Below are 14,784 nucleotides of genomic sequence, written 5' to 3'. Positions count from 1 at the left end.
GAGAGAGAGAGAGACAGCGTGAGCAGGGGAGGGTCAGAGAGAGAGGGAGTCACAGACTGAAACAGGCTCCAGGCTCTGAGCTGGCAGTCAGCACAGAGCCCGACGCGGGGCTCGAACCCACGAACCGCGAGATCATGACCCAAGCGAAAGTCGGACGCTTAGCCGACTAAGCCACCCAGGCGCCCCAGAAATTAGAACTTTCACATATTGCTGATGGGAATGCAAAATGATGCAGCCCCTGTGGAAAACAGTTTGGCAGTTCCTCAAAAAGAAAAACCTAAGAGTTACCAATGGCCCAGCAACTGGACACCTAGGTATAGACCCCCAAAAATTGAAAACTGGGACACAAACAGATACTTGTATGCCAATATTCATTGTAGCATTATTCACAATAGCCAAAAGGTAGAAATAATCCACAGGTCCATTAGCAGATGAATGGGTATACAAAATGTCATATGTATAAAATAATGGAAAATGTTTAGCCGTAGAAAGGAGAGAAAATCTGATACATAACTACAACGTGGATGAACCTTGAAAACATGCTAAGTGAAATAAGCTAGACCCAAAAGGACAAATGTGTGATTCCACTTATAGAAAATACCTAACATGCAAATTCAGAGAGACAAAAAGTACATTAGAGCTTATCAGAGGGTGGAGGAGGGAGACTGGGGGTTTATTGTTGAATGGGTGCAGAATTTGTGTTTGGGGTGATGAAAATTTTAGGAAATAGTGGTGATGGCTTCATGACGCTGAATGCAGTTAATGCCACTGAATTGTACATTTTTAAATGTTTAAACTAGAAAATTTTACATTGTATATATTTTACCTTAATTAAAAAAAAAACAGTAAAAAGAGAGAGGAATCCTCTAAAAGCATATGTTCGCACTACTATTTAACTTTGTCTGTTTGATTCAAGTCTGATTGTTCAAACATCTATTAACACCTCCTGCTTCTATGTTTAGTTAACCATTTGAGGTTACATAAGCCTACATCCTTTCTAGCTTTAATCTTCCTGCATCTCTTTGTAAGGCCTCAATTCAGTTTTCTGCCTGCAACACAGAGACATACACACAAGAGCCAGTTGGAGTCACAAAGCCAATCAGATTTTTGGTGCAGTTTCTCTGAGCCTCCACTTCCTCATTTATAAAAGAGTGAAAAAAGAACACAGTCAGTTAAGCATCCGACTTCAGCTCAGGTCATAATCTTGCGGCTTATGGGTTGGAGTCCTACATCGGGCTCTGGGCCCTGGGCTCTGTGCTGAGAGCTGAGAGCCTGGAGCCTGCTTCAGATTCTGTCTCCCTCTCTCTCTGCCCTTCCCCCATTGCGCTCCTGCACTGCTGATGCTCTCTCTCTCTCTCTCTCAAAAATAAACATTAAAAAAATTTTTTTAAAAGAGTGAAGAAAAGCAACACCTGTCTCACAGAGGTATTATCATAGTTCAAAGGCATGAAATAGAAATGAACTGTTCTGCCCACATTGGTATAGTTTAAGACCTTGCCATTCAAAGCATGATGCGATGACCAGCAGCATCATCAGAAAAGTAGCATCTCAACGGCATCCCAAGACTCCAGAATCAGAATCTGCATATTAACAAGCTTCTCAGGTGATTCGTTTGCATACTAAGGCTTGAAAAGCACTGCCTAAGAGGTTTCATAAGTAGTTCTCAGGCCATGCTCCATATTAGAATCACTCAGCTAGCTTTAAAAAACACCTATTCCCAGGCCATCCCCCAGAGATGTTCTGATGTAAGTGGTCTGGGGTGTGTCCCTGGATCAGAATGATCTAAAAGCTTCTCAGGTGAACTAAATATTCTGATAGAATTGAGAACTTTTGGGCTACTTCCAGCACCCTCTCCCCATCCAAAATGAAGATATTGTAAATGTGTTTCCTGGATCTTTAAAAAATATGACATTATGTATATGTTACTTTATTAGAAATATACATGTATAGAAAACTTTAAGAAAATGCAGAAACATAGAAAAAAATAACACTGAATCACACATGCCCAAACATCCAAAGATATCTTAGTATATTTCCCTCTTGTCTTTTTTGTAGGGGATACAGACAATTTTGGGTGATTTTTTGTCTTTATATATAGCCAGAATATTTCTCACTAATGATCATCCTAGATTTCATTTTGTTTTCTGTTTTTGGTTATTGCTATTAGGAATTAAATCCTTTTGTTTTTATTTTTTTCTCTTTTAAATAAGTTATTATTATATACAACTGTATCAATTTTTATGTATTTTTCTTATATTTAGCAACTTCACTGAATTCTTATTAGCTCCACAGCTTCCCATTGATTCTTTTGATCTAGGCATACAACAATATCTTATGCAAAAAAATACTTTTATTTTCTCTTTTCTGATACTTATTTTTTTTTTGTTCCATGTCTCAATGAATAGACCGAACAGCCAGAGATAATTTTTGAAAAAACTAGTGATTACACACCATCAAGTTTTATTCCTGATTTTATTGAGAAAGCCTCTAGAATTTTGTCATTATGATTCTGTATAATTGCTGTGTGTTGCAGATAGACATTCTTTGTCATGTTAAGGGAGCATCCTTACATTCCTGTTCTTTAAAGAGTTTTGTTCTGTTTTGTTTTTAAATAAGGAATTGGTATTGCATTTAGCATTAGAATAGATATTAAAATATATTCAATCTCTTTAATTTAATCTGTTATGTTGTTTTGACAGCTTTCCTAATAAGGATCTTTAGATTCTTAAACTACACTCTATTTGTTAGGGTTAATTATTCTTTAAATATGCTTTTGGATTCTATTTCTAGTTTGGGAGTTCTACATCTATATTTGCAAGTGAAAATGTTTTAACAGTTTTCTGGGCATGTGTTTATATGTGCATTCTATTTTTTTCAGGTTTTGATATCTTGATTATAGTTTTATAGAATGAGAATAGCATTCTCTCTTTCTCCAGTCTTTGGTCCATTCAAGTTTTCTTCTTGTTTTTAAATCAATGTTGATTATTTATAGCTTTCCAGGAAAGTATCTATTTCTTTGGGATTTAAACGATCATATACTTGTTTATAATATTCTCTCTTTTTTTTAATGTTTTATTTATTTTTGAGAGAGAGAGAGAGAGAGAGAGAGAGAGCCGAGGAGGGTCAGAGAGAGAGGGAGATACAGAATCTGAAACAGGCTCCAGGCTCTGAGCTGGCAGTCAGCACAGAGCCCGACACGGGGCTCAAACCCACAAACCGTGAGATCATGACCTGAGCCCAAGTCAGACCCTTAACCAACTGAGCCACCCAGGTGCCCCTATGATATTCTCCTATATTTTTATACTTCTCTGTATACTTTGCTATGTTGCCATTTGATTTTTTTCCCCTTACCCCAAGAGGGATCTTTTGGATTTATTTTTTTTAATGTTTATTTATTTATTTTGAGAGAGAGAGAGAGAGAGCAAGCATATGAGCAGGGGAGTGACAGAGAGGGAGAGGAAGAGAGAGAATCCTAAGCAGTCTCCAAGCTGTCATCAAGGAGCCCAATGTGGGCTCAGTCTCATGAATCATGAGGTCATGACCTGAGCCAAAATCAAGAGTTGGATGCTTAACTGACCAAGCGACTCAGGCGCCCCTGGATTTATTTTTTAACGCTAGTGCTTTCTGTTTTCTAATTTACCAGTTTTGAACAGTTTATAGACTGGTTTTATCTTGTTTTCTCCTTCTTATTTCCCTTGAACCTATTTATTAATCTGTTTCTTTTTTGAAACAGATTTTTTTCTCTCAACTTCTTGAGAGAAACACCTAGATTTGGAGTTGTTTCGTTTGTTTCTTGCCTCCCTTTTTAAATTACAAAAACATATAAGGCCAGGAGTTAATTCTAAATGGTACTCTGGCAATACAATGTGGAATTCTCATTTTTCTTCGTTTATCTTTTACTTTTTTTCTTATCTAAGGAACTCTACCTATTTAGGCAAATATGTTTATATTTCCAAGTTGTTTATTTGTTTGTTTAAATTTATGTTATTAATTTTCAGGGAGGTGTTTTTGTTTTTGTTTTCTTTTTGGTGCCGAGGCCAAAGAACATGGTCTGTATTATTTTTTATTTGGTTATTGAGCCTTTTTTGTGATCTAAGATAGAAGTGATTAAAAATTTTGCATCATACTTATGAAAGTTTCACTTTAAATCATGTGTATCATATGAAAATATTTAAACAAATCTGTATTATGTTATTCAAGTCTTCTGTGACCTTATTTATTTATTTTTTATCCATTTGGCCTGTCTTAGGTTTATACTTGTATATTAAATTTTCCCACCACAATGATTTGTATCCATTTCTATTCCTATATATTTTCTGCTTTACATATCTTGATTCCATGCTTCAAGACTGTATCTTTTACAAAAATAAAATAATCTTTTTTACAAATTTGTGAGTTTTCTGTTACCTTGCATTTTACTTTTTCCTATAGTAATTATATTTTAGCTCTTTTTTTTTGTCATATTTGCCTCCTATAGCTTTGCTCGTCCATTATATTTACCCTTTCTTTATCTTTTTTTATTATCAGAAATTATACTTGAAGATGTAACACATTAATTTTCTGTTAACTTAATCTAAAGACTTTGCCTTTCTAAAAGACAACTTTATCCATTCATTTATATGGTTATTATTTCTATACTAGGTATTCTCGACATCTCGTTTCATGTTTCTGTGGATTTGTGTCTACTGTTTGCTGTTGATGCTGTTAACTAATTGTTTTTTATTCTTCCTTTGCAATTAGACTGTAGTTTTCTTTGGTTCTCTATATGATGATTTTTAAAGTCAACATACTATTTTTAGTTATACTAGTTGTTTATTTTCAAAGTTCTTAAACATGTGTTTACTTTACATACCTATGTCCTCTTTAAAAACCAGGATATCGGTGAATGTACAGATCATGCACACATGGATCCACAGCTAAGAATTGCTTCTTTGTCTCAGAAGTGTGAACTCTATCCAGGTAGGAGCTGATGCATGCTAATACTCTATTAGTGCATGTTGGTCCTTGACAACTGGCTTGGTCTTGTCACAGAACTTGTGCTTTGGTGTCCATCATTTGCCGTAAAGTCTATATGACCAGCAGACCTTACTGAGAACAACTTAGCCCATCTGTGCCCAACTGTCTGGCAGCAGGTGTAAGGGAGATGGCTCTGCAAGTAGCCAGAAAGGAATGTGCTGACAAAAGGGGAAATTGCTGGCCTCTGGGTACAACACCAGCCCGTCTTCTTTGTGAAAGATGTCCCGAAAATCAGATGTTATAAATGGGGAATGCTGCATCTCATTTTTGACCACTTAGAGTGAAAAAAATCCTTTCAAATTAATTTTTTTCCCCTATGTGTTATAATGGAGAGAAAGGGAAGTACTGCAAGTTATGGTCAAGTCCTTATTTCTTATGCCAAGAGTCAGCTTTTCTCATCCTTGGAAGCTAGTTGTATACATTTCCCAATGAGAAGCATGACTGAAGCTGCCTGCTCCCCGTAATAATAGGACTTAAACTTCTCCCACTAGAGAGTCTTTCCTTTAGGTTAAGCACTGCTTTTGGCAGTTTCCAGAACAAATGCAAAAACTTAGGAAATGTACAGCATATAGATTGAGCCACTAATGTCTCCTGATTGAATGTTTCCCTAAACACACTTGGCTGTGAAAAGAGGAAGAGAGAAGAGGCAGTAAGGTAAAGGTCAGACAGACAACCCCCACCCACTCACTCCTGGGCCTTGGGCTGTCATGTGACCCTCTGTAAATGGAGGCCAGATCATGTTCAGGGGAGGTACTAGGCTACCCTTCTCTTTCCGTGGACAACTGACTTAAAAGCTGATTTTTTTCAGGAGAGGATTTTGTAGAGCCACCTCCCAAGATTTGCGCTGGCTGTCCCAAAAAGATACCTGTCAACAGCCCAGAGCTGTGGGTGCCTCTGAATCATTCCACCGCAAAGCTTAATGCAGAGAATAATGGAACTTTCTATTTCAAGATTGACAAAGTAAAAAGTGCAACGGTACAGGTCTGTAAATTATGCTATAAAAATAGTGATCTTTTTAAAAATTTTATTTAGTTATTTATTTATTTTACATATTTTAAAAATGTTTCATTTATTTCGGAGACAGAGAGAGAGACAGCATGAGCAGGGGAGGGTCAGAGAGAGAGGGAGATAAAGAATCTGAAGCAGGCTCCAGGCTCTGAGCTAGCTGTCAGCACAGAGCCTGATGCGGGGCTCGAACCCATGAACCGTGAGATCGTGACCTGAGCTGAAGTCAGACGCTTAACCGATTGAGCCACCCAGGCACCCCTAATTTTATTTATTTTTGAGAGAGAGAGCTTGAGGCGGGGAGGAGCAGAGAGAGAGGGAGACACAGGATCCCAAGCAGGCTCCAGGCACTGTGCTAACAGAGCACAGAGGCCCCCAACATGGGGCTCGAACCCATAAACCATGATGAGATCATGACCTGAGCTGAAGTTGGGTGCTTAACCGATTGAGACACTCAGGCGTTCCCTAAATTAGTGATCTTATAGCCTATATGTGAATTGCTTACTAATTTTACCACTGTCCTTGGCTCTGCATTGGGAACCAGTATAACTGATGTTTGTGTTTAAAGAGAATAATTTGACTGCTCATAGATATTTGAGGCAGCCTTGGGGGAAGCAACCAATTTACTAAAACCCAGTTTATCATTAAGATGAAGTTGCTAAGAGCCAATCTCCAAACGACCAATCTGCCAAGTTGCTAAAGATTTATTTTACAGTTTTAGTCTTGCCTTGGCTTTGCATGTTTAGTCCTGTTCGAATGCATGTCCATTTCAAACTGATTGCATATTTCAGAAACTGAGAACTTCTTTTCTCCACTTTTCACATGTGAATGGCTGTGATTTCTGTCACATGCCATTTGTTTTGCCTCACCCCTGCTGCTACTGCCATCAGTGTTCTTTCCTGCTTCTGCTCAAATGAATATACGTCAAGGATCTGTGTGTGCATATTAAGGAACTTCTCCATGGATGAAGTCCTAGAAATGACAAGGGATATGTATATGTGTAAGATGATGCAAATTGCCAAATTACAAAATCATTGGCAGTTATGCCAATTTACATTCATATCAACTGCATATTAAGACACTGATGAATGGTCTTGAATTCTATTCCTACCAGCAGGAATTGAGGCTGCATGTTTCCCACACCTGGCCAACATTACGCACCATCACTCGTTTTCATCTTTGCGAACACGCAAGATTAAAAATTATGTTGCGCTGCATTTTTAAATGTTTTTTTTTTTTTAATTTCTGAGAGAGAGTGTGAGCATGGGAGGGTCAGAGAGAGAGGGAGACACAGAATCTGAAGCAGGCTCCAGGCTCCGAGCTGGCTGTCAGCACAGAGCCCAATGTGGGGCTCAAACTCACAACCCATGAGATCATGACCTGAGCCTAAGTCAGTCGCTTAACCGACTGAGCCACCCAGGCGCCCCTGCATTGCATTTTTAATGTGCATATCCTTGGTTACTAATGAAGTAAATGCTTTTTTCCAGGACAAAGGACCATTTTAACTTCTTTTCTAAAATCTCTGTTCTTGTCCTTTGCCCATTTGTTTTGGTGCTGGGCTTTATAGTGATCCTTCATCATATTTTTTCCAATTTGCCTTGCTACTTTTCTCACCGTGATTTTTGAGAATCGGTTTTCATTTTTATCTAGTCAAATTTTGACAGTTATTCCGTACCTTTAGGTTTCCTTCCTCTGCTATTCACCTAGGAAAGACCTTCCTCATCCTGAGATCTGATGAATATTTATTTATATCTTTCTAGCTTGTTAATTTAATTTTTTAAATGCATATTGAACTTATATTGCTACATAGTATTCTCTACTTGGGAGAAAAAACTTGGGCAGGTTGGATTTAAGCAGGAAGACTTTTTTTTTTTTAATGTTTTATTTATTTCTAGGAGAGAGAGAGAGACAGCGTGAGCAGGGGAGGGTCAGAGAGAGAGGGAGTCACAGACTGAAACAGGCTCCAGGCTCTGAGCTGGCAGTCAGCACAGAGCCCGATGTGGGGCTCGAACCCAAGAACCGTGAGATCATGACCTAAGCGAAAGTCGGACGCTTAACCGACTAAGCCACCCAGGCGTCCCTAAGCAGGAAGACTTCTGATACGAATGATACTTGATGATGATGGCAATATGGATGTGACCTTGAGTCCACAAACAGAAGATGGTATTAGGTCTCCTTCATTCCTCCTCTCTGGACCCTGAGTAAAGTTAAGCCTACAGCTGTGGTTTGCATAATATGTTGTCAACTTTCTAAGGCAACATCACATTGATCAACTCTAAAGCCAAAAGATTGGATTAAAGCATACTCTGAAATGAGCAAGAAAATTTATGTCCACAAAAGCATAGACTCTAACACCCTCTTAGAACCTTCCTCACTACTTACACATACACTTGGAGTTTTAAAAGTTAAATATTATATTTGTCTTAAAATTTTAACCATGCTTACCCAGTAAGACCATGGCAGGAAAGAGGGAGGAGGAGCTTAGTTCTTCCTACAATTCTGCTTTCCTCACCTGCCTCCCATCATGCTTTTCCCATGCTTTTACAAAGTATAAGGAGATAGGGAAGCTGTTGAGGTTTGCTTTTACAGAAATGGGATTGTACTATCATACATAATTTCATTTTTTCAATAAGGATCATCCCTCCAGGTCAACAGATGTGCATGATGTATTCTCTTGATGGCTGCATAATCTCTCTCTCTCTCTCTCTCTCTCACACACACACACACACACACACACACAGTCTGCTCAGACTACCATGACTAAATATCAGACACTGGGTGATTTACATAGGGGGCACCTGGGTGGCTCAATTGGTTAAGCGTCCAACTCTTGGTTTTGGCTCAGGTCACAATCTCATGGTTTGTGAGATCAAGCCCTGTATCAGGCTCTGTGCTGACAGCATGGAGCTCTGCTTGGGATTCTCTCTCTCTCCCCCTCACTGCCTCTCTCTCTCTCAAAATAAATAAATAAACATTTTTAAAAAACCAAATTCTTAATATAAAAATGAAAGAGAAGTAAACTCAAAAATCCAAATAATTTTTCTAATTACATAATTTCTATGGTGGTACCAACTCAGTATTTCTCTAACCTAAGATTTGGCAGGACAAAAGATGTCTCAAAGAAAATGTTTAAGTTTTTCTCATGGAAAGAGCCTAACTGTCCATCAACAGACAAATGGATCAAGAAGATGTGGTTTATCTATACCATGGAATACTACATGGCAATGAGAAACAATGAAATCTGGCCACGTGTAGCAACATGGATGGACCTTGAGGGTGTTAATGCTGAGCGAAATAAGTCAGGCAGAGAAGGACAAATACCATATGTTTGCACGTATAGGAGGATTAGGAGGAACTTGACGGAGGAACAAGGGGGAGAAGAAGGGGGGAAATGGTGGGGGAAAGGGAGAGAGGCAAACCATGAGAGACTCTTGAATGATGACAAAAACTGAGGACTGATGGATGTGGGGGGGAGGGGGGATGGGCATGGAGGAGGGCACTTGTGGGGATGAGCACTGGGTGTTATGTGGAAACTAATTTGACAATAAACTATTAGGAAAAAAAACAAAAAACAAAAAACAAAAAAAAGAAAATGTTTAAGTTTTTCTTCCTGTTTTTCTTAGATTCTATGACAGCTTGAGCCCTTGAATCATTCATGAATTTTGCAGCGATTGAACAATAAAGCTCAGAAAGATCTAAAAATAGAAATTATAGCTTGCTTCCACATCCCATTTAGGAAAGGAAACAAGACCAGCCATTAGCCAAATATTTTTCACATGCGTACAGATTGAAAGTTTTGTTGTCAAACATTTGTACTTTTCTGTGCAACTCTCGTTTGGTCGGTATATAATTCAAATGGTGATATTCTTCCCTAAAAGTTCTTAGGGTGAAAACATATGATTTATTATACAATATTAATTAGGCCCCTTCTTTGCACTCATTGTGCAGGTTGTGGCTGGAAAGAAATTCTCTATCGAGTTCACAGCCAGGCAAACCACGTGCTCCAAGGAAAGTAATGAAGAGTTGACAGAAAGTTGCAAGGCCGATAAGTATGGCGTGAGTAGTAACACGGCTGTGTACTTATTCCTCGGAAACCTTTTTGATGTCTTAGAATTGTTTAAGCATCGCATGAATAACACTGTTCTGCCTTTTGACTTCTGTTTTCTTGGATAGGAAATTCTAGACTGTAAAGCTGAAGTTTATGTGATACCTTGGGAGGACAAAACTTACCCTACTGTCCACTGTCAATCACGGCAACAGGTATGATTCTCATTACAGTCAGCTTGGGTCAGTGTGGCTCATTCTGAAAAGTCATATTTGGGGGTTGGAAATACACCATTATTTAAATGAATTGGGAGACTGTCTTCTTAAAATGGGGAGAACTCTCGCGAATCTGTGCTGATCTCTTTATGGCTCGACACGAGCAAAGCAACCCTCTTGACTACTTGTCGCGCACTGTCAGCATCCCATTGTCAGTGTGTGCTCTCTTGGCAAAGTGCACACCCTGCTGTGGAGAGCTGACACGAGCTGTGTACCTTCAAGGCGTGCCTGCGGCGAGGCGCAGCTCTCCAGGGCCCACTGCTTATATCCAAGGAGCACTGGGGAAATGCAGATCTCAGCCCCCACTCCACGTCAACTGACTCAAAATCTGCATTTTAACATGCTCGCTATGGGACTCATACCCATGTTCAAGTTTGGGAAGCATTTGTTTGCATTGTTTTTTTAATTTGTAAAAGATCCCTGGGAGGTAAGTGAGACTTTCCCTCTTGTCAAGGATGTGATACTAAATACGACAAAGATGCTGCAGTCGTAGGGTAAATAATAACATTAGCAAGTGCACTCTCTGTCCCAGGCACTGCAGTGACAGCTTCATACATATTTTCCTCCTGACACCTCTATGAGGCAGGCGCTGTTACTCTCCTATTTACAGATGGGAGAAGTGAAGCCAGTGATGCTCGGCTTCAAATCTAGATCAAGTAAGACCCCACCCTGTTCACTATCATGCTGGTAACTGGTAGGGTCTGACTTGTGTGACTCCCAGAACCATGCTCTTTTTACCACCAAACACTGCCTCTAACCATCACATTCTCACAGGCAGTGAAATTGTAGGTAGAAATAACCCACAAGTCCATATTTTCAATGTTAACAGCCTCTTCTCACTTTTTTCTGATAAAGGTATTTGCCAAGTGTGTGCACGTATATAGTCTAACACAAACATTATACAAAGACTGCATTTCAAGCTTGTGAGCATGTCCTAATGTGCTTCAATCCAACAAACACATTGTTTGTGGATATATGCTCCCTAGACATTCAGCTCATAAAAGCCCACATAGGGCCTTTTAGGATAAAGACGGTAATTGTCCTAATAGAAACAGTGTCAATGAATAAATAATGTGTTGTGGCTTATATAGTCATAGGCTTAGAAGTTACCCTAGAGATCATGTAGTTCAACCACCCAACTTTTCCAGATGAAGAAAAAACTCTCCAGCTTAGAGTATGAAGAACAATACCCCCAAATTATAAAATCAATCAAAAGAGGAAAAAATATTCATTTTTTTATCCCCCTTGGAATATTAATATAGTATTTAAAGTCTGATAGATTTGCCCCACTGTAAATCAAGATAGCCTTGGCAAGATTCAGTCCCTTCTTTCTTCATTGATAGTATGGCTTTCACAGTAATGCATTCATCTTAATATTTCCCGTTTAGACCACGTTGATGAAAAGGCCTCCAGGGTTTTCACCTTTCCGATCAGTGCAAGTGGAGAAAACACAGGAAGGAACAACTGTAAGTCCACCCCACACTTCCATGGCTCTTGTACAAGATGAAGAGCAGGATTCAGATAAAGAACAAGGACCCACTCGTGGCCATGGCTGGGGCCATGGAAAGCAAATGAAACATAGTTTTGGCCGTGGCCTTATACATGAGCATGACCAAGGCCATGAGCACAAGAGGGGACGTGGCCTTGGCCATGGATATCAAAAGCAACATGGCTTTGTCCATGGACATCGACAGCAACATGGCCTTGGTCATGGACATCAGCGGGAACTTGACTATGACCTTGAACACAAAGGGAGACATGGCCTTGGCCAGGGACATCAAAGGGGACGTGGCCTAGCGTATGGACATAAACATAAGCATGGCCATGGCCATGGAAAACATAAAAATAAAAGAAAAGACAATAAAAAGGACAATGGCTGGAGAATAGAGCATTCGGCAAGTTCTTCTGAAGAGAGTACTACCTCTTCTGCACAGACACAAGAGAAGACAGAAGGGCCGACAACCACCCTCCCTTTCCCAGCCCAGCCAGGTATAGCAGTTACCTCGCCTGCCTTTCAGGACTCAGACCTCATTGCAACTGTGATGTCTAACATACCACCAACTCCCACAGAGGGTGATGATGATTGGATCCCTGACATCCAGATAGAAAAAAGTAGCCTCTCATTTAACCTGATTCCTGACTTCCCAGAAAAAGGATCCCCCAAATGTCCCGGACGCCCCTGGAAGCCAGTTAATGGAATGAATCCAACTGTGGAAATGAAAGAATTTCATGATTTTGATCTCTCTGATGCTTTGTATTAATTTATGCAGCCACGAGTCTTTAACATGTTACCATTCCTTCCCCCCGTTGTCTAACTATCCTGATAGAATGCACCGAGAGCCATGAGGCTTCAGAACAGTCTAGAGAGAAGGAGTGAGACTCCCAGTGGGGACACTTTCTATCTCTATGGATGACTTAAAACTGTGTGCAGAATCCTAAATCCTCTCTGGGACTTCCTCAGAAGTTTTCTTAACGAGCACAGAAAATGGACAAACTAATGTGGCTTATGGCCTAATGGCAATTTGCTTTTCTGATAATGAATGTATACCTTAAACTGTATGCCATCGATTTTCACACAAAGATTCTCGACATTCTGAATGTGGCATCTGATCCCTGCACACATGTGAAAATAAGAGAAGAGTGACTGCTGAATGTCTTAATGGGAAAAAAAACAATAATAAAAACTCCAGAGGTTAAAGATGGACAACAAGAAAGACAGAGTGGCCAAAGAGAGGGCAGGGGGGAAGTAGATAAACTGACTTTCTGTTTCCAAAACGACTAGTTACATTACTCCCACTTCATAAAGCTGTCCTGATAATTCTCTTTCTGGGTGACGGTGTTTCCTGTAACTCCATAATTTTGTTTATTCATGAAGTAGTCTTTGCAACGAGGCTTTCAAATAGGACTTTTCTGCTGAGTTTTTTGTTGTTGTTGTCCAGGCCAGATTGAGTAATCCTGACTTTTTAGCAGCTCTGAGTTTAATAATAAGGATGGACAGCAAAAGAAGTAATATAGAGGCAGCCTTGCCAAGGAAAACTTTTTTAAAATAATTGACAAGGGAATATCATAAGATGTGATGCAAATTTCATTCAGAAATTTCATGAGGAAATTTCTCTCTGGCCTCATTTTATGACCATATCATCTTTTTGCTATGACACTGAAGAGCACTGATTTTTGCAAAAGAGAATGATCTGATTTTCTCCAAGTGCCTTATAACACAAGGATAACCCTTGCTACGATTTTGCTTAGGGAAACAAGATAAGGCTTTAAACAGCTACACTTACCTGTGCGTGAATGTGTCCCTGCCACTTTGATTTATTGGGTGCATTTGAACTTCTGAGTTTTTATTTCATTTCAAATATTACCTGTACTTTTAAATAAAGAACCGATGATGTCAGGAAAAAGTCTCATCTTGTCGACTGGTGGCTTTACTTTTTATTGAATGATAGCAGATTAACAGAGTTTTACTATGCTTACAGAGGCATCTAAGGCCCTGCGAATACACAGGCCGACCTCAGGAGGCAGGGGCCGAGCCAGCATCTGGGAGTGAGGTCTCTTGACCAGTGGGCAGAATCTTCACACCCGGCACAGTAGCCCCAACAACCTCTGTCACCAGCCCTGCGTGGAAGAACGAGAAGATGGGATAAGATGTAAAGAGAAGAATGCCATTTTGCTTCTCTGTTGCTGGGTGAAATAAAGTTCAGTCTTGCAGCTCTCATTCCCGGTGAATTCCTGTGGTCTTCTTTTGGCCACACCCATCTACAGCAAAGCCCAGTAGATGGGAGAGCCAGTGCTATGGCTCTGCCATGGAAACTCATGGAAAGCTCCAGAGCGTTCTTGCTAACCAAGGCAGGAATCCCTTAGGTGAGGCTTCCCTACCAAGACCTCCCCACAGGAGTTAAATAAAGGGTTGGCAAGTCAAGTTTCTACCAGCAGACTGAGGACTCTCTCTCTCAACCTCCCCTTCTTCTTCCTCCTGATTCCCAGCCTAAACCTAGGAGTGATTTGTCTTATTATTGATTTTTATGATCCAAAAAAGAAAAAACATCTTTGGTTAATACGCTGTCTACCAACTTCTCATGATCAGAAAATACCTAACTTCAAAAAAGCTTTTGAAAAAATTTAAAATTATCTTTCTGATCTGAGTAAAGGAGGAAACAGAAAGCCAGTAGAATAAAAAGTGATGGAGGGGCACCTGGGTGGCTCAGTCAGTTAAGCATCTGACTCTTGATTTCGGCTCAGGTATGATCTCACAGTTTGTGGGATTGAGATCGAACCCTGCAATGGGCTCTGTCCTGACAGTGAGGAGCCTGCTTTGGATTCTCTCTCTTTCCCCCCTCTCTCTGCCCCTGCCCCACGCATGTGCACATGCTCTCTGTCTCAAAATATTATTTTACAAAGCAATAGAGATTTTAAATTTTCTGCACTGAATGTATTGAATGC

At 39.8% G+C, this 14,784-nt stretch overlaps 1 protein-coding gene across 1 annotated transcript in view; it reads left to right on the top strand.

The window, feature by feature from the left end:
* The window catches only part of KNG1 (kininogen 1), a 26,447-nt gene extending 12,388 nt beyond the window's left edge, over nt 1–14,059 (top strand). The window contains exons 6-11 of the mRNA XM_039241709.1: nt 4,875–4,959; nt 5,825–5,997; nt 9,970–10,077; nt 10,195–10,281; nt 11,730–11,807; nt 13,821–14,059. Coding sequence (XP_039097640.1) covers nt 4,875–4,959; nt 5,825–5,997; nt 9,970–10,077; nt 10,195–10,281; nt 11,730–11,807; nt 13,821–13,901 — 612 coding nt within the window. The 3' untranslated portion in view covers nt 13,902–14,059. The remainder of the gene's footprint in view (nt 1–4,874; nt 4,960–5,824; nt 5,998–9,969; nt 10,078–10,194; nt 10,282–11,729; nt 11,808–13,820) is intronic.
* Nucleotides 14,060–14,784: the final 725 nt, after the last annotated feature.

Source organism: Hyaena hyaena, unplaced genomic scaffold (assembly GCF_003009895.1).
Source record: "Hyaena hyaena isolate Hyena2069 unplaced genomic scaffold, ASM300989v1 scaffold_199, whole genome shotgun sequence".
Classification (NCBI taxonomy): Eukaryota; Metazoa; Chordata; class Mammalia; order Carnivora; family Hyaenidae; genus Hyaena; species Hyaena hyaena.
This window is presented reverse-complemented; position numbering and strand designations above follow the sequence as displayed.